Here is a 27,272-nt window from a genome sequence, read left to right on the forward strand (position 1 = left end):
TTAACTCTCTCAACTCTAATGAAGATCTCGGTTCTGCTTTAAAATAAAAGAAATCCCCGTAAACAGCTTTAAACTTCCCTGGGATTCCCTGGATTTCTGTGAAGTTCCTGAAATATTTCTGAAGTTTTCATAAATTTTCTGAAAGTCTCTGTACTTAATCTTTCGGAACATCTTATGGGTTTTATTTCAGCACCTCATGGAACTATCCTGAATTTGTCTTAAACTCACGCTTATAGATTTTTAAACTAATTCAATAGCAGGGCTGGTAGCGATCACTGCTGTCAGAAATAGTGATTTTAGTGACCATGCTGAATAAATAAGTGACCAAATAATGTCTTAAATTTGTAAAAATAGTGACTAAAAAGTGACGTAAGAGAAGGCGCATCAAATAAATGTTTGATGTTTTAGACTCATTCAATTATTATCTCATAAACATTTATGTACGCTATGAACCTTTAAAGCGAAAGATTCAATAGAAAGTTTATAACCAAAGCCACGGTATTAGTCACGGTGTCTACTAACTTCAAAAATCTGGAATGCTGGGAATCCTCAGTTTTTTTTTTCCTTAGAATACCTGGAAGTCTTAAAGAATTAAAAAAAAAAATACTAAGGATATTTTAAAGAAAATAATTATTTCTCCTTATTTTCATTCACACTTTGAACTTTAAAGATTCACAGTGGATGGTTAACTTAAAAAAATAAATAATTTTTTTTTTGGTTTTCGGAAGACCACTGTCCGTCTGTGAAGTTTCCGAAGTTTTTTAAATTTATGGAACTTTTATGCTCCCGCAATTTTCATGGAATTAGAACGAAATAGTTAATATAGTTTTATGATTTTCACTGAAGTTCTCCAGATTTTTTTTGAAGTTCTTAAAAATTCCCTTTAATTGTCGACACTAATTTAAAACTTCATCAATAGCCTAGATTTCCTGATTCATAAACGATAACTGAATTCCAAGTTCTCTAGACTGCCCTAAATTTATCAGTATTTTTTAAGAACCAGCAACTTTACTGAAATCAATTAATTAGCCATGACGTGTCAAAAATGTTCCTTAACTATTCTATCACTTTTTCCTGAATTTATCTATGCTTACCTGAAGGTTTCTAAATTTGTTCAATAATCCAGCAAATTTTCTAATATATATTCATAACTCCCTGACGCTTCTGACATTTTAGAATTAATTATAGAATTCTTGGAAGACCCTATGATTCCACGGAACTCCTTGTACGTCTCTGCAAATTTGCTTAAGGTAATGGAATTATTCTGAAGCTCGATTGTCGTCGAAGTACTCGGAACTTCGCTGAATATCATAAAACAATCTAAAAATATCTAAAGAACTTAATACAGATCTCTGGAATCTCTTAAAGATATCGCTGCTAGCTAAAAGTTCTTCGTTGATGTTCTCTGTTTTCGCATTTTTTTAAGTTCTTGAAATCTACACAACCTTAAAATACTCTCACGTTTTCCGGATATTCATAAAATTTCCAGGAATTCTCTCGGAACTTTGCTGAAGTTTTTTGGAAATGCACTGAGTGTCTCGAAACTTCTTTAAGGTTTCTAATATTTCCTTGAAATTATTTGAACTACCCTTTGATTCTCTGACCTATCTGGATGTTCTCGAGGCTTCCATAAAGCTCTTATTTCTTAACAGCTTCAAATTCCCCTTAAGTTCATTGGACTTCTGTGATGTTTCTGAAGTTTTCATAAATTCTCTGAAGGTCTCTGTACTTCCCAGCAATGCACGGAACATCTTAAGGATTCTCTGTTTGTTTTTCAGCACTATCATGAATTTATCTAAATTTACGATTATATATTTTTAATCAATCTAGCTTTTCTGAGGTGCATAGAACTTCTTAAAAATTTGCACATTACTCCTCAAGTTTTCTAAATTTTTTAAGTTTGCTTGACACCTATGTAGTTCTCTGATATTCTAGGAACGTCATAAAAGTTCCTGAAAAGTTTCGGACGCTAAGTAAGTTTCCCATATTTTCAGCGTGTTAACTTCCCTCATGTTCCTGCAGTTTGTTTATAGAGCTTCACTGACATTCTCAGCATTTCCTTTCATTCCTCAGAACTTCTCCAAAGTTCCTACAATTGTTGTAAAGTTAATGGGACTGCATTGAAGATTATTTATTTGTTTACTTAATTCTGGCACTTTGAATATTTTCAATATCTTGAACTTGTACATGGAATACGAAAATTCAAGACATTGAATATTATTAGACTTACTTACTTGGAAAGCTCAGGTAATTTTATCGAGAAAAATGAGTAGACATGACGATTAAACGTCACAACGCAAAGAATAATCAATCGAGAAATAAATTCACGCTAAAAAAGTTGAAAATAATGACGTATTACAAGAAAAAGTGACTTTAGTGACTTGGGCTTAAAAAAAGAGACTTTTTAGTAACTGACTTGAAAAAAGTAACCAAGTCACTAAAAAGTGACTGGCTACCAGCCCTGCTTGATACATAAATGAATTTACAAAAAAAAAAAAAAAGAATAACGTCAAAATATGAAACAATGAATTTTTTAACTTGAAAACTCATCGGTGATTTTTGTGTAGTTGAATTTCGCAAGGCAAAACTGAAAGGCGAATAAACTCACGCATGAGATTGAGGTTTATGAGTTTTTCGAACACTGGGCCAAATTTACATCCTTGAACCCTATGCCAGCTTTAAATCACATTTCAGTATTTTCCGTTAAGTGAAACAATTGGTGAAAAAGTGTACTATTTTTCATGCAAACGTCATATATTGTTTTCCAGCATAACACACAATTTTGAGATAAATTTCCATTAAACTAACATGTGCCTAATAACCCCATCTTCCCCTAGGTGGTATCGTGAGAATAACCAAAAACAGATACCCAAACAAGCGAACTACTGTTTAGCCAAGTTTAACCCCACAGAAGCACCGCATGCATCGTAATAAACGACATGAGTGTCGTAAATAATCATGTTTATTTGAACGCATAACTGCCAATACAAATAGACAAGCTTTGGAGTTCAACTTTTGCACCTCTTCTTGATCGTAGTTCGGACGCCTTGATCGATTGCAGGACGCCACTTAATTATCAGCTTTATTTCTCTTCGTTTAATTTGAAAACACGCAAATTCTGACACACACACACAGATTCAAGTCGAGTGGAAAATCCACACTGTGAAAATTTTCCCATATTTCTTCTCCCCCATCGCAGTTCGGAACGAGACTTACATCTGTGAAAACGCGTTTTTGTCAGAAATCTGGTCTGATCCCCAGCGATCAAGCTCAACCCATCCCTGTGCAGCAGAGAGGCTCAAAACGACGCAAATCGATACAAGAAAACCTCAAGTTAGTGCGAAAACGAGGCGTTAGGTGTTTTTCCGATCGTTGAAAGTGATTGATTGTATTCCTCGATCGTGTAAACCGCAGGAAAGATGTCCGAAAATGGAACAAATTTGAGGCCTCTTGGCAAGTGACAGATTCATCAATAAGGAAAATTCCTAGAGAGTGAGAAAAGTTGGAATTACGTGAGATGGGAAAATCTCAAACCAATACAAACAGATCCACGTGCTTGTAGATAGAGAGGAAAACTCGTGAGAAGAAACTTGTTTGTATAACGTCGGTTGCCCGGAGAGTGAGAGGGAAAATATGTTGTGACTAACAGTGCCTTCGGGTGAAGCGTAACAATTTTGGAGGAAAACTGCTGGTCAGGAAAGAGAGGAGACGATTATGAAAATGGATCTTTGAAAGTTGCTTCTTGTTGGCATCTAAAATAAGTGGCGACAAGAAGATCGCGTAGTATTTATTGATTAGCGCGGTGAGAGAAGCCGCAAAATAAAAACATATTAGTCAAACGAGCGTGTGTGGGACCGAAAAGTGAAGATGAATCGGCAGAGATCGTCAGTGCGAAGTCGAGGATCCTCCTCGACAACGACTAGTGATCCGCGCGAGAAGGTGAAAGATTGCTGTCGGAAGTTTATCGCATTTATGTGCACCCAAGTCGGTGTCGGCGGGCTGATTGTGGTGTACGCCTTGGTTGGAGCAGCAAGTTTTATGTCGATCGAGACCCAGGAACCGAATCCATTGATCGAGTATGTGGCAAACTTAAGGCGAAATTGTGCGGCAGAGCTGTGGGATGTTACGGAGCAGCATAACTTATTCAACAGCTCGATCTGGCATTTCGAAGCTGATTTAGTACTGAAACGATATCAGGATGACTTTGCGGATGCCATTCGCAAGGGATACGATGGACGAACTCCGGAGGAAGTTTGGAACTTCCCGGCGGCTCTGATGTTCTGCTTGGCAGTGTTTACCATGATTGGCTACGGAAACATGGTCCCTCGCACAGCTTGGGGTAAGGGAGCTACTGTCATCTATGCTACCTTTGGCATACCGCTGTACATCCTGTATTTCATGAATATGGGGAAAGTGCTGGCGTCTACTTTCAAGTGGCTATATACATGGCTCCACGAATGCAGTCACAACCAAGATGATGAGTTGAACATCGAAGATGGAAGTGGTGTTCCTCAGCGGAAACGGATCATAGTACCAACAACGGCGTGTCTTTGGGTGATCTCGATCTACATAGCCACCGGAACGATCATGTTTGCCGAGTGGGAGAAGTGGACCTATCTGGATTCTGCCTACTTTTGCGTGACCAGTTTGTGCAAAATCGGAATCGGAGATCTCGTGCCTGGAGCAAACATTCTCGATTCTCAGAGCGGAAAACCCACCAAGTTAGTGATCAATTTCGTGTACATGCTGCTTGGAATGGGCCTGGTCGCCATGTGTTACATTCTGATGCGCGAAGAAGTTCGCATCAAAATGCAGGAAATCAAAGAGGATACTCGGCTGTGTTTGGAAGATATGAGTGGCAAATTTGCGAAATGCTTCGGTAGCAGTAAGGAGTCCCAGTACTACGATTGATATTCCATCAGTAGAACAAACATTGTTTTGAATTTGATCATTGTATCTTTTTAAGAATTTACACGTTTCGACACATTTTTTTTTGCATCCATTTTTGTTTAAAATTTTAAGACAGAGCCAATAAAGATATCGGAAATAAATGAAATGCCTACCGCAGAGTGCCTGCCTCTGTGAGGTGCGAGATGAGTTATGAATTGTTTATATCCGACCATCCAAGCAAGGGGCGAGAAATTCTCCCATCGATCGACAGCACGCGTAATTAGCATTCGTTAATTTGGACGTTTTGGTAAATACAATCATTCTCTGTGGATCTGTTGATTTTTACCAGAGTGCATGGTAAAGATAATTTTACTCTCCGGACGTCTTGATGGAAATGTCCGATGAAAAAATCTGGCTGACACGGTTGAAATTAATTATCAAACCTCGAGAGTTGCAAAAACGTCCCATACGAGTGCAGTCTTGAAATCTCAGGAAAACGTCGCCACCGGAAGTCGTAATCTTAATGAGTCAGAACCGAATCATGGACACATGCCGTGTTGCTATCGAAGAGCTTCGTTTGCCGTTTGGTTGCCACTCAATCTCTTTCAACTGGCCGTAGAAAGAGCAGCAAAGCACGGCAGCAGAGCGCAGAGCGGTGAAACAGGATAAATTAAATTTGTTTTGGTACATTAAATACCCGTTTCGCATTCGATTTTCACACCTCCGAGAGCGTGATTTAGTGATGGTAAGTATTTATACTTTCCGCTTCTTGCCTGTTGCACTATTGCACTACACAAGCGCCTTCGAATGCGGATAATTGAGAACATAAGCTGAGCAAGTAGTGGAAGGTGGAAATAATTACAAATTAAATTAGGAATCAAGCAACGCTGTTTCCGTGGTGTAGTGGTTATCACATCCGCCTAACACGCGGAAGGCCCCCGGTTCGATCCCGGGCGGAAACAAATATTTTATTTTTATTTTTCTTGAATATTATTTAAGCTATACTTAAGGTTAATCATTGTGGAGACCTTTTTTTTTAATAACCTCACAAATCACCTGAAAATTTTAAGAGCATAAATATGAGCGGTTCCACGAACAAGTGGGAAATTTTTCCAGTTTTTATTTTTTGTATTTTTTGATTTGCATGAAACCTTGCATACAAGTTTTTGGGGAAGAAAAACGCCGTTTTGCATACTTGGTTCGCCATTTTGAATCTAGCCTTACTTATGAGAAGGGCCTATGAAAAATGCACATGCTATCTTCAAAAAATTGTATCTCGGAAACGGTTTGTCTGATTGGTTTGGTGTCTTGGGCGAAGTTTTAGACAATTGTTAGACAATTGTTAGACAATTGTTGGTGAGAAAATATGCACGGTAAAAAAAAAGTTTGGTATTTGTGTTTTGAACTAAAATATAAATTTTCCCTTTAAAGTGACATGCTAATAATTTTTTTATTATCCTTATGTTATAGCTGACTGAAAATGCTATCACAGTAGGTTGTTCTGGAGAAAAATAGGTTACGATGAAAAAAATAGTTTTTTTTTTAAAATACAATTTTCAAAAAAGCTATTAAAAAAAGTCAAAAAAGTTTGTCACCCTAATTTTATGAAAGTACATCAAATTTGCAAACAAAAAGTACTTCGGTAACATTTTTCTAAGATGCACCGTTTAGAAGATATTACTGATTTAATATTGTTTTTTTTTTGATAACTTAATAAGTTTTGGCCCTTTTCGGATGTACTCCGTGTTTTTCCAGTTTCAAAAGTATTTTTTTCGGAAAGATTGGAAAATTTTGAGTTAAAATGACACTGACAGCTTAAAGATTCGAGTGAAATTCTCTGCCTTAAAAGTATTTTGAAAAACAAGTTACAAAATCCCACTATCAGGAACAATGATTTCTTCAAATGATTTTTGGTGCGTTGTGCTGAAAACGTGCTAACAAGTATTAGATACAGGTAATCAGATACCAGTTAGCTGTACTACGTACAGCTAACTGGTATCTACGGTGATTGTAAACATGGTCTTTGTTGGAACTAGTCCACCATGGCCACGCTGGCCATAACGAGGCTAGCTCCGTCGTTGACCGTTCCTTAATAATAAATAAAAAGAACGCAGTAGTCACCTTCCATCAAACTAGAGGGCTGCCGACTGATACCTCAATCAACAACCGCCGCACTCTTTATTCATTGCAGGTATATACAATTTACAATCTTCTTCAATAACAATATACTAACGCCAGCAAATCTACCTCGCTCCAACTCTCCAAACTCGTACCTGAAGGTTCGACGATACCTGAGCGTTCAACTCTACCTATCTTCCAACAGTCTTTACCCAGCATTCTATGATTTCTACCCGTGAGCTGTATAATAATGTCTGACTCGGTTCTGAATTCATCCAGTATCTACTAGGGAAAACCAAACAGTAAATGCAGAAAGGTTGCTAGTAGCATAGTGATTATAGTAATTTCAGCTCATAATCCTGTGTTTTTGAACGAGATCCAGTGTTGTTTGATAACATAATAATTGTAAAGGAAAGTGTAACACGTTTTGGTGCAAAGGTAAGTTTTAAATACACATTTTAATTATATGTTTTGTGATATTTTCATACAAAACTAACAATTGGAAAATATTTTCTATGTTACAGATTACAAAATGAGTAAAATAAGATGTATTCGCCCATTCAAAGGCATTCAGTGTTCGAAAGAGCTGCGATATCTCACGGATGGTATCATCCAAAAACTAAAATCAATTGGATTTTCCAAGGTATCCACACTGAACACCAAGGATTTTCGTGTTTGTTCGTCTTGCCGTCTACATATTGATTCAAGAGCTCACCTCACCCAAAACGAGGAACAAAGCGTAGCCGGCGGCTCAAGGATGCTGTCAGTGTCATTTTAACTCAAAATTTTCCAATCTTTCCGAAAAAAATACTTTTGAAACTGGAAAAACACGGAGTACATCCGAAAAGGGCCAAAACTTATTAAGTTAAACAATATTAAATCAGTAATATCTTCTAAACGGTGCATCTTAGAAAAATGTTACCGAAGTACTTTTTGTTTGCAAATTTGATGTACTTTCATAAAATTAGGGTGACAAACTTTTTTGACTTTTTTTTAATAGCTTTTTTGAAAATTGTATTTTTTTAAAAAACAATTTTTTTCATCGTAACCTATTTTTCTCCAGAACAACCTACTGTGCACTAGATAGCATTTTCAGTCAGCTATAACATAAGGATAATAAAAAAAATATTGACATGTCACTTTAGAGGGAAAAATTATATTTTAGTTCAAAACACAAATACCAAACTTTTTTTTTTGCCGTGCATATTTTTTCCATATAACACCAACAATTGTCTAAAACTTCGCCCAATACACCAAACCAATCGGACAAACCGTTTCCGAGATACAATTTTTTGAAGATATCATGTGCATTTTTCATAGGCCCTTCTCATAAGTAAGGCTAGATTCAAAATGGCGAACCAAGTATGCAAAACGGCGTTTTTCTTTCCCAAAAACTTGTATGCAAGGTTTCATGCAAATCAAAAAAGATGAAAATTACTCGTTGCTTTAATGATATGGAACCGCTCATATCACCTATCACAAAACATACAACAATGAAACTGAAACTTCATGTTCGCAGCACTGAGCGATATTGCAACAGTGTCTGAGTTTTGTGCTCTAGAAAACACGAACTGATAGGGCACATCAGCTATCATGACGACCATTTTTGAACTGTTTAAGGAATCACCTTAACAATTAGGAATCTCCTAACAGAAATATTACCCTAATGTAGTCTCAATGTACATAGCAGCTCATCATCCCCTTTAAAAGGAGAACTCCGATTCCAACCAGGGCCGTTTTTACCACTCTCAGAGCTCCTGTTTTTTAACGTATGACTACGTCTTTGTGGACTATACTGGGAAATAGTGTTAGGTTTTGAACGCTTATAACTTGGTCATTTATTGATGGATTTAAATTCGTTTTACACCATTTGATTCAGAATTGATGTAAGATTTGTTTGGCGTAAATAGGGGAATTTACGTATTCTCGGCAACCTAAGCAGCGACCTTCTTTCTATAGCCTTTTTCTCTATGGAACGCACACATATGCAGTATTGGTTTGTTTACAATCTTTTGCTGCCAGCTGCTCTAACAATTTCAGTCGAAAGAATTGTCAAAAACTGTTTTGAAACGCTTTTACAAAGCTCCAATCTTCTCTAGTGAGAGCGAGTATTGTCGGCAACCAGTTTTTCTTCGGCAACCGTTCCATTTGAACTGCATGTAAATCTGCTGTTCTATTATCGGCAACTCGAAATCAGCTACAATTTGTAGAGCGTGTGTTTCATTTCAAGAAAACCCTGGTAGATTGCTTTTTCTCAGTGGTAAAAATATAGTCAAATTGAAGCTGAAAGCATAAAGAATCGTTTGCATGCATTCAGCGAAGTGTTTTCGTAAGAAAATCCAGTGAAAATAGTGTTTCAATTTGGGTTGCCGAAAATAGTCTGTCATGCCGAAGCCGTCATTTCCCCTATTATAGTAATTTATAATTAGTAAACTATTGAAAATTTATCAAACATTTAGGCTACCATCAACCAATCACGTGCTCGTCTGCTATGACTATCGAGAGAACAGAAAGAGAGACGACCGGTTGCGAGGTTATAGAACAAGGTGCCGACTCAAAGACGAAAATAAAATTTTCTGATATTCCCTGATTTTCCAGTAATTTTCTAAAAAAATCCAGGTGCAGTGCCTCCCCGTTTTTGGTAAGACAACCCCATCAGCTAAGTTCTTTTCTGACTGCTTCCGAACTCAACCCTAGGGGCATAAATTCATCCAGATCTCCTCCATCTTCATGGTGACCAGCAAATCTCGATTAACAATTTGCCGGTTTTCTCCCGGAATTTTGGAAATTTTCCCGGTTAGCTATATACATTTGAATTAAGCATAAAACTGAATGTGATTGAGCCGAAGGTTAAATGTGTCATTTCAAAGACAGCAGCACTTTTGCTGGATCTTGAATTTGGTTTTGCGACACGTTCGAAGCCTTCGCTCAAAACTTTACACGCATTTGATTGAGAATTCTTTTCAGAACTCTTCTAAAATAAATTTGAAATTCTTTCTGGAAGTCCCTTGAAAATGTCTTGATAAATTCTCTGTAGAACACTCTTCGAATTTTAAACCCTTAGAATTAACTGGAGCTTATTTTTTTTTTAATTGTCTTTAGATTCTCCGTAGAGTTCCCATGCAACTCACCTCAGATTCTTGACCAACAATTGAAAAGAGCCTATTATTTTTTGTGAGCAAAACTTGTAATCCCCCTTCCTTGCCAACATCATCGAGCAGGGAGAATTCTCCCGCCGACAATTGTCTTCAAATTTTGCTCAGAATTATCTTTATCTCTAAATTCTTCTGGAAATTCCATGGAATTCTCTTTAACCTTCCTAATGCATTAGCAAAAAGTTACACATTGTTCATTAATGGGTCAAAAAAGACTCAGACTGCAACTCGCTCCCAAAAATCAATTGAACCGATTCTTGATCAATTGGCCTCAAAAGAAAGATAAAGATTGCCCCGTAACGTGGGTAGATCACCTTTTCGTGGTACGTTACGGGATGTAAGATCTACCACCGATTCCTAGTCCTGACTACTTCAAACTAGAGGAACAGGATTTTTCAGTAATCCGAGGAACACAGCTTAGTCCTTGTTACTTTTAATGCCTTGTTGATATTGACAAGACTCGACTTTGTCCACCGAAGACGATCTTGAAACAAGTAAAAAACTAGTTAGTTAGTCTTCATCTATGTGATTCCTAATCTTCTATTCTTTGTTCCCTAGTTTGAAGTGATTAAGACTAGGGTTCTGCTGCATAGTCATTATCGGTGTCATAGCTTGTTATTGTTGCTAAGGAATCCAATTTTGACTCACAAAGGGGCGCGCCTTTGGAGGGTGTTTCAACACTCCGAAGGGTATAGATAGCGGGACCTTTCAATTAGGTCGGATCCTTGCGATAAATGCAAGAATAACAGCTGTTAAAAAATCGAATACTTCATCATTTCTCAATAGTGATGGAGTAATACGACATGCACTAAACTAAGGATACGGGATATACTACAATAGATCAAATTACTGATGGCTACCTAGCACCGGGTCTTCAAGTACTGGTACCGCCCGACGGCTCAAAATTTATGATTTTTCACCCAGAAGTAAATAGACATCATACCATGGACCGTGAGGTGAATCTGGCCACATCCGGATACCCGGCACCGGTTCCGACAGAGCTCAAAAAAAATACTTCTGAAAGCTCAAGTACTGGTATCGTCCGACGACTCAAAATTTATGGCCGGTCGTCGTTGAGTCGTCGGACGGTGCCACTACATGAGGTTTTGGAAGTGTCCTTTTTGGGCCCTGCCGGTTCTGGGTTTCCGGATATGGCAAAATCCATATGTTTGTTTGTGGCATGATACCTATTCATTGTGGGCAGCAACCGCGCAGGAACCACAACGACCGAAACGAATAATCGGAGCGAAAAAGGAATCGGAGAACTGAATAAAAAGATTTAGGCGTAGCAAAAACAAAACACGTGTATTTCGGTTAAAGTACACAGTTCGAATGAGAAAAGGAAGTAGACACTTGCACGACCGCTGCTCGTTCTAGTTCGGTAATGTTGGCAGCAGTTCGATGGTTGCGTTTCGGTAGAAGGTGTGTGTGTGCGAGGTAGTCATTTCTAACTCCCCACACTCCTCCTAAATGTATACCGAGTCATTATTTGCTCGATAAACCCAAGCTTCCCAAGAAACCCCGGAACTTCGAAGTGCCCAAGGGCTTCGTGAGCGTGTCTGCAGTCATCTTCTCGGAAGGGCAGTACATCAGCTTCACTAAACCTTGACCGCATAGGTCCTTGATAAAATGCTGCTTAGTGTCAATGTGTTTGGACCGCTTGTTAGTTTTCTCCAGGTTCACGAAGCTTAGGCAACTTTGATTGTCTTCGTAAACTATCGTTGCTTCCTGTTGAGGTTCACCGAGATCCGCCATCAATCGACGAAGTCAGATCAACTCCTGGCAATTCTCACTCAATGCGAGGTACTCGGCTTCCATGGACGACAAACTCACACTGGTCTGTCGAGGACTAACCCAGGCAATAGGACCTCGGCCGAAGAAGAACACAAAACCCGTAGTCGACTTCCTGCTCTCTTGGTCACCTGCCCAGTCCGCATCCGAAAAGGTAACCAATGACCATCCATCACAAGGTCCGAATGATAGCATAAGCTCCTTCGTACCCTTATTAAGGTACCTGACGACTCGCTTTGCAGCCGTCCAACCCATCTCACTTGGGCCACTGACTCGGCGACCAAGCAACGACACACTCGCGGCTACGTCAGGCCGAGCGTTGACCGCGATGTAGAGAAGAGATCCTACCAGGCTTCTGTATCTGCTAACATCCTTCAACGGCTTGCTGTCGCCGTTTGACTTTGGGTATCCAAGCTCCATTGGCGTCTTAGAAGGATTACATTCATTAAGGCCAAACTTCTCGATCAGCGACTCGATGAAACAGGTCAATCGTAGACTGTATACTCCTCCATCGTAGATAATCTCATACCCCAAAAAATGCTTGCTGTTCCTAGGTCAGTGATATCCAAATCCTTCCGCAGCGCTTCGTACACGTTCTTCGCAGTTGCTTCGTTCAAACAAGCGCGGTTCCAGCAGCGTGCAGACTGCTTAAGCCCGTAAATGCTCTTTCTGATTCTGCAAACCAGTTCATTTCCCCTGTCGACGTATGCTGGAGGTTGGCGCATATATATTTCCTCCTGAACAGTACCATGCAAATATGTCGTACGGACATCCAGGTGTCGAAGACCAAATCCATGTTTTTCCGCCACTGCTAGCAACGCTCGAAGGGTTTCATGTCGGGTAACCGGTGCAAAAACGTCTAGGTAATCAACCCCGTTGAACCCCTGCGTCACCAGGCGCACCTTATGCTTTACAACGTCTCCGTGCTCATCCCGTTTCAACTTGAAAACGAACCGATGGTTTTCTTCCCCTCCGGCAGTCGAACCAGTTCCCAAGTGGCATTCCTTTCGTGTGAATCTATCTCGGCGTCCATAGCTTCCTTCCACGCCGGAACCTTCAGCGCACTACGGTAGTCCGATGGCTCCTCTGCCATTGTCTGCACCAAGCCAACGACATAATCGTCGAGCTTCTTCGGATGGATTCCTGTCGAAATCCTTTGCTGCCGCTGCAGCTCTGGCTCCTCCTGATCGGCTACCGCCTCTTCATCCCCGGAGAAATTCTCCAACGCATCGTCCCATCCGTCCGAATCAGGGTCTGAATCGACCGAACACAAATCGTCGACACCAGCAGCTTCACCCTGCACCTGCCCCAGGTCTTCATCATCCTTGAAAACAACATCGATCTCGTCGAATGCGCCTTCTACACCGTCAGGCTTCTCCGGTTGTGCAACTTGCTCTGATCCATTGCCAAGCTCGATAAACTTGGCATCCCGGCTGACTGTCACTCGGTTGGTGGAACGATCGAGGAATCGGTAGCCTTTACGATCCTCACAGTAGCCAACAAACGTTAACTTTACTGACTTCTGGTCCAACTTCAAATGCTTGGTTTCCGGAATCTGCACATATGCGTCGCACCCAAACACCTTCAAGTGGGCAATATCAGGCTTCCTAATCACTCTCGAAGGCAACCGATTCTGGAGGTATGCAGCTGTCATTACTGCCTCCCCCCAGTACAGCTTGTCCATACCGCCGTCAGCCAGCATGCAAATCGCCATTTCTTGCAGCGAGCGATTCTTTCGCTCAGCTATCCCGTTCTGTTGGGGTGAGTAGGGTATGGTGTACTGCGCTTTGATGCCCTCCAACTTGTAGAAATCACTCAACTCCCGGTTGACAAACTCGCCACCGCCGTCCGAGCGAATCAAGCGTGGCTTTCTCCCGAAAATGTTCTCAACCCAACGAACGTAATCTTTTATTTTCCGCGCTGCCTCGTCCTTGCCTTTCAGAAGATATAGGAAGAAGATAGGAAAAGTGAGGAAATTTCAGCTTATTTAAAATGACGCCAGGCCAAAAAAGACCCTAATGCACTAGGATGGTTAAAATTCTCCAGAAATTCCGTTCGAAATGTGCTGGAAATTTTCCTCGGACTTTCCTTATAGCTCTTCGCAAAATTATCTTGAATTAAACTCTCAAAACTAGCTTTCCTTGGTATTTTTCACGAATCCTGGAATTCTATTCACTGGGGGTTTTGTTTTGGAAAAAAAAATCTATGATTCTATTAGTAGTTCTTCCATTGTACTGCATCATGTAAATCTAGTCCCGTCCAAGGGTCTTGAAATCCTGTTGTTTTCGAAGAGAGGACGAGCAAGCATGAATTACTACTCACTCACACGCATGCAACATCAGAAACGAACAGCAGCTTTTGCGCAATGAGGTAAATACAGGTGTGGCACAAGAGGGTAATTGTTGGTATTAATAGCAAAAAAGAGGTAGACAATCGGTGATGACGAAAAACTCCTAATAAATTGACATGAAAAAGTGGAGTTTGACGTCACGGAAGGTACACTTCACAAACACTGTAACATATTTTGCACTACACGAAAACCATTCTACGATCATTTCCTCACCTCTGTAGGGGAAACAGCCCTATTGTTGCGGTACGTTAGCAGCGTTAGAAGCCTATTGTTGTGTACACACTAAGATTATTTTACCGAAATCTGTGAAATTTTACCGAAATCTCAACAGCTGAACGTTCGGTAAACAGTTCGGTGATTTTTCACAGATTTTCTGTGATTTTTCACAGATATTTGTTGATGAGATAAGCTGAATGAGAATTTTGCCAGCCATCTAAATCGTTAGCATTCGGATTTTACGCATTCAATCTGGTTCTCCCTCGGTAGAGAAAATTGTTCGGCTGCCTTTCAGTTTATCCTTCTTTGCTTCTACTGCTGTCAGTTCTGAGTCACGGGGTATATTTTTCCAGTAACTTTAAATTCCCAGTTTTTTCCGGTTTACTGGTCACCCTGCAATTACATATGAAACACTTGTTTTCAATATTATTATTTCTTTTCCCCTTGAGCACATTTTGAGACCCAGCTCCGCAAGAAAATTATTCCGTATAAAAAGCTAATACACTGGCGGATTCCTCCGGTGAGAAATCGTTAAAACAGCGCTTTGAAATTTGTAAGTTAATTCCATCTAAATAGCCAATAGCAGCAACTTTTTTTTCTTATATCAAGCTGGAGCTCCGTGACAGCTTAGTTTTCAAGACTTGATCCATTTGAATAAATGTTGCTTCTATCTTTGACAATACAGCAGAACGACTAGCCTTTGTTGGCAGCTTTAACACTGGATTCCGTGTGTATTGTTTCAAGATAGTTATGGAAAAAATGCTGTGACGTGTGCGCGTAGATATATCCGCGTAGTAAACCGATTTAATAAGTAAATCCGTTTCGAACGAAATATCTTAATTATGTAAGTTACGAAAACCACGTGAGTTCTGAAAGCGAGAAAAAAGGCTTATTATAATATAAAGAGTGCCACCAAAATAAAGGTGATGGTCTATGTTAGCAAGTTGATTAATTTTGGTTTCCTCCCTAGATATTCTATTTATTTACTACTGAGCTTTGTATCAAATTAGTTAATTTAAAGAACGAATCAATCATTTCAAAATTTCGCTACCGTACCGAACAAATTCTATACTACATAAGCTCAAAAGCGTTTGACAAGCTCTACCGAATTGCGTATCATTTCTGCGTAAGCTCCGCAGACGTAGGCGCGTTGATTCCGACAGCCGCCGCTTAAGGAATGACCTCGAGTCAGTAAAACCGTTTAGAGCTAAACATCTAAGATACGAAAATCGCGCAAATTACGAACGCCGCGCGAGACAACCGTAGAGAAAAAACAGCTTATTATCACTAAATCATTTCAAAATTTCACGACCGTACCGAACAAATTCTAAACTACATAAGCGCAAAACACTTTTGGCAAGCTCTACCGAATTGCGAATCACTTCTGCGTGAACTCCGTAGACGTAGGCACGTTGAATCCGAAAGCCGCGAAAACTTAAACATCGATCGATGCGTCAATACCACATAAGAAAAGATCGAATTTACAGTCACGTAGGGTTTAGTTCAACAGTTCCACCGATTTTTACCGCACACAAGCTGTTATCTGAAGGAAGGCATCCCATCGTACGACTGGATGCCTTCCTTCAGATAACAGCTTGAGTGCGGTAAAAATCGGTAGAACTGTTTCAAACACATCGTCGGTACTTGAGCGTGTCGGTGATCATCTTTTTTTGCCAGTAGTGGCGGGGGGAGATCCCCTCACCATCCTTCTCCAATGGGGTAGTTTGGTAAAGAGAGATGATCAAACCGATTTATACCTTCATTCATAAAAGTTGTCCTAGCTCGCTTTCTACTCTCTTTATATACAATTTCACACTGCCGTAGTCTAACGGAACTATCAATGCTATCTCCTCATCTATCGTATAAAAATTACCACTCTAGTCTGTTATTTGAAATTAGCATCTTCAACTATGCAGATCTTTGGTTTTATCATGCAGTGGGTCATCATTGAGGGGAAGCTTAGTAATCCCCATCGCCTGCCCATGGCGCCATTCTATCGCGGCATGAACCAGCAACGCCGGCCATAAACCTACCGTCGCCAACACTCCACTATAAAGCATCAAATTAAGCCCGCCCACCAACAGCAAGGTCCAAAAACTAGCCAAGGGGAGGAGATCTCAAAATGCTTTTTTTTTTTTTCAAATTCGAATCTAAGTTTAATCTTTCGAATATTCGAGCTAATGATCAATGCAGCCCAATAACGTTCGATCTAGTAGCCCTTCGAAAAAATATCACGATTCTGCAACTCAAGCAAACAACCATATTCTGAGATTTATAAAAAAAAAGAACATTCGAACTTAAAGCTTAAAGACATTACAAGATTCTTGCAATATTTTTTATTAAAATATCTGTAAACAAATGTTGTTGTTGAGTTAGGGGGCGGTTTGCAGTGCCACCCCCTATGCTTACGTTTATAATCCACTATGGCGACAAGTGAATACCACGATAGATTTAATTTCCAAACCCAAGCAGTACAAGACTAGCAATTAAGATAATGTGGAACATTGTTGCTGCTCAACAAACGCCCAGTAAAATAGTTCCACACAGTTAACACATAATCATAACTTTAATGTTCCCATCCCATTCCACAGTTCTTCCTGAGCAGAAGACAATTCGACACGTTGTGCGACCAGGGATTTACTATTCAAACACAACTAATAACAGGTAACTCTTATCCTGTGCGAAGATTCCATCCCGAAGAAATATTTCCCTCCCTCCCAACAGAACTGCACCGAGAAAGGCAAATAGTCATTATAAAAAATTAACTACCTTCGTTTTTACAAATTAAAATTTAAATAAACATTTGCGCGTTGCCTTGATGCCGGTGGATGCTTTTTTGCCGTCATTTCTGGCGAATGTTTTGTTATGCTCCGGATTTCGGTCTCAGCCACACCAGCTGAGTATACAAATCAAAGGACTCTGAGCTCGTCGGGTTGAGATAGAGCAAAAGAAGGAGGAGCGGGAGCGAGAGATTAATCCCCTCGCGGTCGGTTGCTGCACCGTAAATGGCATAAATTAGCCAACCAACCAACTGGTAGTGCACTGCTCTGGAGCTCCAAGCAGTTTAGTGTCTTTTCGGTATAAGTACGTTCTTCTGCCTGCTGGATGGGAGAGAAAGCATCTATTTCCGGTGCTGTGTGGTGTGTTTCAGAGGCAAGAGACAAGTACTGGTTGTGTAAATACAATTTCGCGTTTCGCATCTTTCCTATGGGGGAGTGGATGGCAACCAGCAGCAGCAGTCTGTCGAAGATGCTTCCGCCACTGTCACCGGCTCGAAAGTGCTCTATGCTGATGGTAGCAACAACGGGTGAAAACGGTTCAGTGGCACCTGGCCGGCTATGCGCTCTGCGTCCGGAGCGAGCGTGGCGAGGATTTTCAGGATTCACACGAAGAAGCTGACGAATTCCTCTTGCTCGATTACCAAGTCTAAATCCCCATTGTTGTACTTTTGCTCATCCGGTGTATTTTTCCTTTTGTTTTGTTGATTTGTTTGCAGCAAGTTGTTTGCTTTACAGTTCATTTTTATTCTGTTTCGGTTCTTCTATTTGCAATGTGTCAGTCTCATTTTTAAGGCGCGCTGTTTACTGGAAGGAATGAGGGTTAGCCAGAGCTTAGAGCATTAGAGCATTGGACACGGGTGAATTGAACATAATGAAGGAAAAAAAGTAGCACGTACGCAAGATAAGATATTATTTTTCATCAGAAGTGTAATTCGATCATTTCCATAGCTATTTTGAAAGCTTTAAAAGCCATGGTAATTTTAACACTCTCCCGAGCATTAAAGGGATTCTTTATCGAACCAGGAACAGCACCAACACAGTACGCTTTGTGACTGGATTCAGATCTTCAGTATAAGGTCACGCTGCTTGATGTTGATCTTTAAATTAATAAATGATAGGTACAGTCACCCCAATATTATGGCCCAGCTAGTCATTATTATGGGTCAGTCAATTATGCGTGGTAATCAAATGGAAGTGACCCATAATTGTGGGTGACCCCTAAGACTTGAGTGATTGTACATCGCATATCATTAGCGCGTTTCTTACTTGCTCTGGGTCGATTCATGAGCTACACGCCAAACAAAGAAAAACCTTAGCTATTAGTCACGCTTCTTACACAATTTGACAAGATTTCAAACAAAATCAACATCGTCAATTTGTTTCTGCATCCATTATCAGAAACCAAGTACTACCGGTCCACACAATCATGCATGCACAATGTACAACTCTCCAAAGAAAAAGCGGATTAGAATTTAAAATAAACGCTTTTCTTCCGCAGTACAAAAGCACAGTCGGAGAAGTGATGGAACAAGTAGTGAAGTTTCTCTTCTCTACAAAACAGCAACAGAATAACGCAACTTCATAGAACGCTTTCATCCGTCGAATAAATATACGGAGAATGCATTTTTGGGCAAACCAGCCGCAGCCGCTGTTGAGATGAGGGAAATTTTTCCAACAGGCAACGACACTGAAATCACTTTCAAGAGATGGAAATGTTTATGTAAATCTGGTACTGGCTGCCGGTTTTGTGATGCTTATGGCTCTTTTGTTCCATTAGGCGGTTGTTTGCCGTTTTCCGGAAGATTTTCAAAGTGCTACACAAAGAGAGGAGGGTGAGAAATTCATAGAAAACTTGGACGTGTTGGGAACGTTGAACTTCGAATAGCATTAAAAAAGAATCGTTTCCGTGGTGTAGTGGTTATCACATCCGCCTAACACGCGGAAGGCCCCCGGTTCGATCCCGGGCGGAAACAGTATTTTTTTTTCAATTTTACAATGGCGGACGAAACAGCTTTTATATAATTTGGATTGGCGCAAGTGTGTGTTTTATGGCCAACAGTTACGGAATTCAATGGTAAACTGACCAATTGAATTAAGAATTAGTCTTTAAAACTAATTCGATTCGTTGTTGTTTAAACGAGGGTTAGTCAAGATATAGAGTAAGTTAAATATCTCAAAATTCCAACCCTAACAGGAACCCTAATTCAATTTTCCTTTACTGTGCTTTGATTAGTTTTCAGTTTATTATTAACTAGAACGATTTTTCCGGGGAGTGTTCAAAACGAACTTTTGCTTCACCGGTTGGGCAAAAGTTCACAAACTTAATGGCAGTTTATGAAAAGTTTTCCACTACACATATTTAAATGCCCCATGATGGTGTAAAGTACATAAAGAAACCACATGGTAAGCCAAATGTAACAAATATATAAAATGTTTGTATCCTCTTATAAACAAAAAATCTAAACTATGCCTGAAGACCAAACTTCTTATATTTAAACAATTTTTTTGACCGGCCATGCTTTACGCTGTGCCAATATAGTTTAGTTGTTTCACTACCAGGGAAAAAGCACTTCAAAGGATTCAGAACAAAGTTTGAAGCTGCTGCCCTGGTACAGTCTGCCGAATTACATAGAATTTCGAATGGTGAAACTTTAGAACAAATGTCCGACAAAATAATTAATAAAAAATAGGCAAAAATAGTTGCAATTTTCAATGTAGCTCAACGCCGTCGGTAGTATTACAAAATTAAAAAAAAAAATACCTGTGAAAGCATTTGTGTTGTGCATGATTTAAATTATTTAGGATTAGGCTTCATATATACCACTTAACATTTAATTGTATGACGTTTGAATGCTTTTTTTAAAAGTTGGAATGAAGTTTTGGCGTTTTCAGTATGAAAAAGCAATAGATTTTCTCTTTCGTTAGTAACTCAGCTGCAAAAACATTCGTTGTCATGTTTGATGTTTTGGACGCTAGATAACAACCTCATTTATCAAACTATGTGGCGAAAATACCAAGAAATCTATTTGAATAGTCGTGGTTACCAAAAGAGAAAGTCAATGGAGAAAGCGTCCAGTCTTGGGCGTATCCAGCAAGGCATCTTTCAGATTGCTCGCAATCTCTGACACCGGCAAGAAACCAGCAACCGAGCACTTTTGCAACCGGAAAACTTGCTGAATCACGGCAACGTCGGCCACCAAACCTCGCGACGGACACATTATCAGCACGTTTTCGGGCTAATTCACCAACCGGATCGGTTTCAAACACGCCCACGATGACGAATCTCTCAATAGAACTACACGCCGAAAGTGTGGCATCCGAACTAGAAGAAACGGGCGGCAATGATAACCGACACCGAAAAATGGAACTGAAGTTGCGTCGTAGATTTTGGAGGTTAGATTCAAGGTCAACCGAGTCATTCAAGGCAAACACAGGCAAAACACGATATATCACTAAATGATAACTTTATGAACACTTGAAACTAAATTCCAGCACGCAATTTAACAAATTTAAAGCAAAAAATGTTTAATTCGCTGACGAAAAATACGTAGCAAAAGAAAAACACGTCAGCATTCAAGCGCGGTCTACTGCGGTCTTCACATCTAACAACCGTGGCTGAGCTTTGCACGAAAATCGGTCGATCGATGATAACCTCTGTATCTTGGGGACAATTTGACCCCAAATTCAAATTGTCATATCTCACCGAAGGTTCAACGGATTATTGAAATTTCAAATGTTTTGAAATTCAGTGAAAATCTGACTTTTTTTTGAGGGATGGACACTCGGAGGAAGGGGTCATTGTAAAAGTATACCCATGAAGTGACATATTTCGTGTTAGAGATGTTTATATCACGAGATCCCAATTATATAGGATGTTGCTTTATTCCGCAAATCCGGGGAATTTTGTGATTTGGGCGTAGTTGCTTTTGTAAACAAACATGCCAATCGCTGATTTCTCGCGAATAAAAGAACAATCTCGGAAACAAACTATACCAGAGAGGAACCATTCTTCTACCTGTTTGTGTTGTTAGATTTTTAGATTGAGCTTTAATTCGCTAGAAATCGTCAAATGAATTGTTTGTTTACAAAATAAATTACGCCCTAATCTCGAAGTTCTCCGGAAATATGTTCAGAAACTATGAATGGTTTATGACAAAACGAAAATGATCAAGTTGCGCCTTCCAAATACACACTATATGACTATTTCTACAGATCTTGCTTATATTGATGGTTCTTGTCTTGAGAAAAGTTGTTCAGATGGACAAGACCTGTCCTGGGGTAAAGAGTTTAGTTCAGAACTCACTCTCCAGTGTTACTTTTCATTTTGAATTGTTTGCCCTAATTTAACATCTTGACTAGATGCTGAAGACGGAAACCTTCTATCTAGTCCATCTGAGGGCAAACAATTCATAATAAATGCCACACTAGCGGTGCCTGGCGAGTGAATTCTGAGCTAAACTCTTTACCTTAGGGTAAATGTTGTACATCTGAACAACTTTGACGAAACCATTTATCTAGTCCATATATTAAGTGAGGACAAACAAGGAAAAATGAATGTCACACGAACGCTGCTTGGTGAGTGAATTCTGAACTAAACTCATTACCTTAGAATAGGTCTTGTCCATCTGAAAAACTTTAACGAAAACGGAAACCTTCTATCTTGTACATACACAGATAAAAATTCTGAATTTTAATAGTGATGTAAACATTCATTCACGTAAACTTGTATTTAATTTTACGCAACCGAGCAACTTGTAAACAATGTTGTTTACAACAATGGACTTTTGTATACAATATTTGCTACATTGCATGAAATGTCTGAGAACTTCACATGATTTATAATGTAAACTTATATGATATGTGACGCTCCATTTATTAGCATCATACTGAACAGAAATTTACACTACTTTTTCGAACTGTGTATGTTAAGTTAGGACAAACAATCAAACTGAATGAGCTGAACTCCTTACCATAAAATAGTTTTTGTTCATCAGAAAAACATTGCCCAAGGCGGGAACCTTCTAACTAATCAAGATGTTAAGAAAGGTCAAACAATGCAAAATGAATCTCACACTAGCGCTGCCTTGTGAGTGAATTCTGAACTAAACTCTTTACCTTAGGATAGGTGAATTATGAACTAAACTCATTGTCTTAGGTTAGGTAGGGTAGAGAACTACTTCGGCCTAATCGCCCATTTTGGGCCTATCGAGCAGAAAACTTCAAATAAATCCATGATTTCAGAGTTAACAAGTCAATTATGCGTTTAGTGCGATACTTTAATTTATAAGCTACGGAACGAAGTCACTGAGAACGCGTGATATGAAGGTTTGCACCCATTATTCCCAAAAACAAAAGAAGCGCTCCGACCGAATCAATTTTTATCTTCATCCGATAGGCCGATATCTCAACGACTGGTTTCTCTTTATCAAATCTTACGGTACATACGGAAAGGTAAATACATGTGGAAACCATCCGTAATAATAACATTCCGTTTGGTGCTAAACTGTGCTAGATTAAGAAAGACTAAGTGAGGGTTGTGCTTGATAGGCCGGAAATGGGGTAGTTTACCCTATTGTCCATCTCAATAACTTTACTCAAGATGGTAACCTTCTATCTAGTACATAAAGGGTGATACGGTCAAAATTTGGTCAATATCAACTTGACGTATTTCTTTCAATTTTGCATTTAAAAAACCTGAACACCCCTCATTTTGAAGGTGTGTGTGTGTAGAATGTTGCTCCTATTTTGATTTTGGAATTCACTCTTCAGTTGTTAAAATGCCGTCCAAGCAAGAAGAGCAGCGTATCAAAATTTTGCTCGCGCATCGCGAAAATCCGAGCTACTCGCACGCAAAGTTGGCAAAATCGCTAAAAGTTGCCAAATCAACCGTTACAAATGTAATTAAAGTGTTTGGGGAACGTTTGTCGACAGCCAGGAAGTCTGGATCGGGGGGAAATCGAAAACCGGAAGCCGCTGAGACGACAAAGAGAGTTGCCGGTAGTTTCAAGCGAAACCCTAACCTCTCTCTCCGAGATGCCGCAAATAAGCTGGGTGTATCGTCTACAACCGTGCATCGAGCCAAAAAACGAGCCGGACTATCGACTTACAAGAAGGTAGTGACTCCAAATCGCGATGATAAACAAAATACGACGGCCAAAGCGCGATCCCGGAGGCTGTACACGACGATGCTGACGAAGTTTGACTGCGTGGTAATGGACGACGAAACCTACGTCAAAGCCGACTACAAGCAGCTTCCGGGACAGGAGTTTTATACGGCAAAAGGAAGTGGAAAGGTAGCAGATGTTTTCAAGCACATGAAACTGTCAAAGTTCGCAAAGAAATAGGTTTGGCAAGCCATCTGTACCTGTGGCTTGAAAAGCAGCATTTTCATAGCTTCCGGGACTGTCAACCAAGAAATTTACGTGAAAGAGTGTTTGAATAAACGTCTGCTGCCTTTCCTGAAGAAACACGGTTGTTCCGTACTGTTTTGGCCGGATTTGGCATCTTGCCATTACGGTAAAAAGGCCATGGAGTGGTACGCCGCCAACAACGTGCAGGTGGTTCCCAAGGACAAGAACCCTCCCAACACGCCAGAGCTCCGCCCAATTGAGAAATACTGGGCTATTGTCAAGCGGAACCTAAAGAAGACCAAAAAAACTGCTAAGGGCGAGCAGCAGTTCAAGGCAAACTGGCTTTCTGCGGCGAAGAAGGTGGACAAGGTGGCTGTACAAAATCTGATGGCAGGGGTCAAGCGTAAGGCCCGGCAATTCGGATTTGGAAAAGCGGAAGCCTAACTGAATATTTTTCCTGAATTTTATACTAATTGAACTTGAAAAAGAAATTTAATTTGATTTTTTAAATAAACGATTTCACCGATTTACACGCGTTTTCCCTTGACCAAATTTTGACCGTATCACCCTTTATGTTAGGTTAGGGCAAACAATTCAATATGAATGTCACACTAGCGCTGCCTTGTGAGGGAATTCTGAACTAAATTCTTTACCTCAGGATAGGTCTTGTCCATCTAGTCAAGTTAGCTCGAGACGGGAACCATTTATATGAGCAGCATATGATTATATCATATATATAGATATCATTATATAATGTGTATATAAGAAGGCACAACTTGATCATTTTCGTATTAGCGTCATCTAGTGAGTATATTATATCATAAACTATCCATAGTTTCGAAGACCTTCTATTTTTAAATGTCTTTGCAGAAGGAAGCAACATCTGAGAGATCCACCCTTCAAAAACAAATCACTAAAGTTACTTTAAATTATTTTAAATTTAAGAAATCCATTGAATTTTATTTAAGATACGGCAATTTGAATTTGGGGTCAACTCCAGGGTACAGACGGATTGCGCAGTAAGCTCTGCCCGCGAACGGTTGGTTTCAATTTCGCTGTCACAAATTTCGTGTTTTCCGCGTGATTTGGCCTTTGTACCAAGGCAAAAAGAAATTCGTTTGCATTATTATCATGTGTATAAATGAAGATTTATCATGATTAATATATCAGTGTTGTAATATTGTAAACTATTATAAAAAATCCTACGTGTACTACGTGTATGCGGGGCTTGTTATAAGTGAAAGTAACCTCGGAATGGACGTGAGTGACCAGGCATTCTGAAATGGGTTACTGAATCTCAACAGAGCTATCACCTTTCAACTTCTGGGCTAAAATTTTTTGCAATGGGATCAGTATAAGATAATAATAGATTATATTGCAAACATTTTTGTACAGTGCAAACACTGCCGGACAGTGGAAGTTGGATTGTATATACATACATACAAATTTACCCCAGGGTACCGACAAGTAAGTATTTCAATAAAAATTTTCCAATAAATATTTTTTCAAGATTTTTGGAGCAGATTTCATCTAGTATTACAGAGTTCTGCTGGACGCATCTAGTCACGAAAGAATGAGTAAAACCCATTAACAAATACAAAAAAGTTACAGCCTTTCAAAGTGGCCTGGGGTCAAATTGACCCTAAGGTACTGACAAAGGGTTAACAAGGTATGTATAGTATTAGAAATATTTGTAGATAAACATTTCAAAAGATCTTATCTGATTTGAGCGATTCTCTTCATACACTTTCTCTTTTGATAACGCAACTGTGAACTCTAGAGGGAATTTATATCTGTAACTGTAACCAGTTCAATTTTGTCTGCTAACCTGGTTAAAATGTCATATTTTTTTTTTTTAATTCTTTATTAAATAGATTTTTAGCCTTAGGCTAGTTCATCTCTAAAAAAAAATGTCATATTTAATTATCTTAAAGATAAATCGTCCAGCTCAAACCTTTGTAGGGGTAAGAGGTGGGACCATCATCATCATCATCATCATCATAACCACTCACTACTATCAAAGACAACATATCAAAAAAGACTGGCAACTCTTCCATTTTCTCGTACGATCGCTATGAGACAGCTACAATTGCGTCATCTGCCGCTCAAAGGTAAATGCTTCGAACGAATTTGATAGCAAAGATTACATCCTCAGAAGAAAGGTTTGTGTGTTTGCTCATTTTTGCTATGCGTTGCTTCCACCTTCGCTCAAATGCAGCGCTACTGTATCTGTCGCTTGGATCATGGCAAAGTTGCCAGTCTTCTTGATATGATGACTTTGCTACTATGCAAACTCATTTCGTGCTATTTCTACCACACAGTCGGATAAACGAAGTTTCTAGCTGGTGCCCCAACCGAACCAAGAGGATCGATTAATGCAGATAGGACCTTTCGAAATGTTGATCTAGATGTATAAATAAATCAAGCTGAACAATGCATTATGTCCTAAGTAACATTGATCGATCATCTTCATCGACTTTCTCTTTCGTTAATAACTTGGGTATAGAACTGTTTCTCGAGATGTTTGTTGTATTAGAAGATAGATAATAGCTTTTTTTCATTATGTGAGCTGAAAATAGCTGGGAATGTCTTAACATGGCCGTGAGGATGCAAAGAGAAAGTCGATGAAGAGAATCTGTCAATGTTACTTAGGACCTAATACAATGTTTAGCTTGAAATAAGCTTGGTAAGTTCGGTAGGAGCAAGCAACAGAAGACGACAGGTCTCGACTCCACACCTCCAGGAAATTGAGGAGGAGATTGGTCGGTTGAAATACAGTAAAGCCGCAGGCGTTTTGAGGCGGTTCACTGTTTTTTTCCATTGATTTTTTTAAAATCATAAATCCAGGGTTGCTACGAGAAATTTGTGATAAAATTAGTACCAAAATCGCACTACATCCACGCGACCGTTCGAACTTTTTTCATTCAAATCAAACTATATCGTAACTGCAACTGGAGAGAGCCGAAATGTCACACTGAGTCGTGTGAATTGAAAGTAGCTTATTTTAGTATACCTGGCTGTTAGTAGCAGATCGCGTCTTTGGACCAATTTTTATGAATACAGGGTGATTCGGAATAACTGCCACTTTTAAAAATGGTCATAACGATTGAACGCTTGCATGATTTTTGGGATATCAGTATATTCCAGATATACAACATATATAACCTTCAATTTAGCATACTTTAGTTCAAATCTCTCTCTCCTCCTTTACCTTCAATTACCCGCCATATCCTGGCGATGCGTCTAAGCTCTGATATTGAACGGATTTACAACGAATGATTCCTTTTTACGTCTATAATGATATGAAAAATAAATGTTTCATTCTTTCGAAGAGATTTCAGTTTCTAAACGACAGCACACGAATCTATACAGATTTATGACATGTTCCATTTTCACGTCCATGGCTGCTTGAAATCGAAAACGAATGAAATTTCAAATCCTACTATCAATACCAGCTGTACACTATTGTACACACTTTAAAACAAAAATACTTTAAAATATACCCATTTTACCTATTGAATATTGCATATATGTGATATTGGTGACAGTTGTTCTGCATCACCCTGTAGAGATGTCCAACTATAAATTTTGGAGATGAGTTTATTTTGAACTTCTCCAGAAT

General features: G+C 39.4%; 1 protein-coding gene and 2 non-coding genes across 3 annotated transcripts; all 3 read left to right on the forward strand.

The window, feature by feature from the left end:
* Window positions 1-3,201: 3,201 nt before the first annotated feature.
* Window positions 3,202-5,350, forward strand: LOC135700461 (TWiK family of potassium channels protein 7). Its single transcript, XM_065220981.1, has one exon. It carries the CDS (start codon window positions 3,868-3,870, stop codon window positions 4,909-4,911), a length of 1,044 nt encoding a protein of 347 aa, XP_065077053.1. The 5' UTR covers window positions 3,202-3,867; the 3' UTR covers window positions 4,912-5,350.
* A 429-nt stretch (window positions 5,351-5,779) lies between these two features.
* TRNAV-AAC (transfer RNA valine (anticodon AAC)) lies at window positions 5,780-5,852 on the forward strand. Its single transcript has one exon. It is a non-coding gene; the product is annotated as a tRNA-Val (tRNA).
* Window positions 5,853-19,200: 13,348 nt separating this feature from the next.
* TRNAV-AAC (transfer RNA valine (anticodon AAC)) lies at window positions 19,201-19,273 on the forward strand. The gene has a single exon. It is a non-coding gene; the product is annotated as a tRNA-Val (tRNA).
* The last annotated feature ends 7,999 nt before the right edge of the window (window positions 19,274-27,272 follow it).

The sequence above is a fragment of the Ochlerotatus camptorhynchus genome, unplaced genomic scaffold (assembly GCF_037179485.1).
Source record: "Ochlerotatus camptorhynchus isolate MF236.1 unplaced genomic scaffold, CSIRO-AGI_Acam_v1.1 ptg000137l, whole genome shotgun sequence".
NCBI lineage: Eukaryota > Metazoa > Arthropoda > Insecta > Diptera > Culicidae > Ochlerotatus > Ochlerotatus camptorhynchus.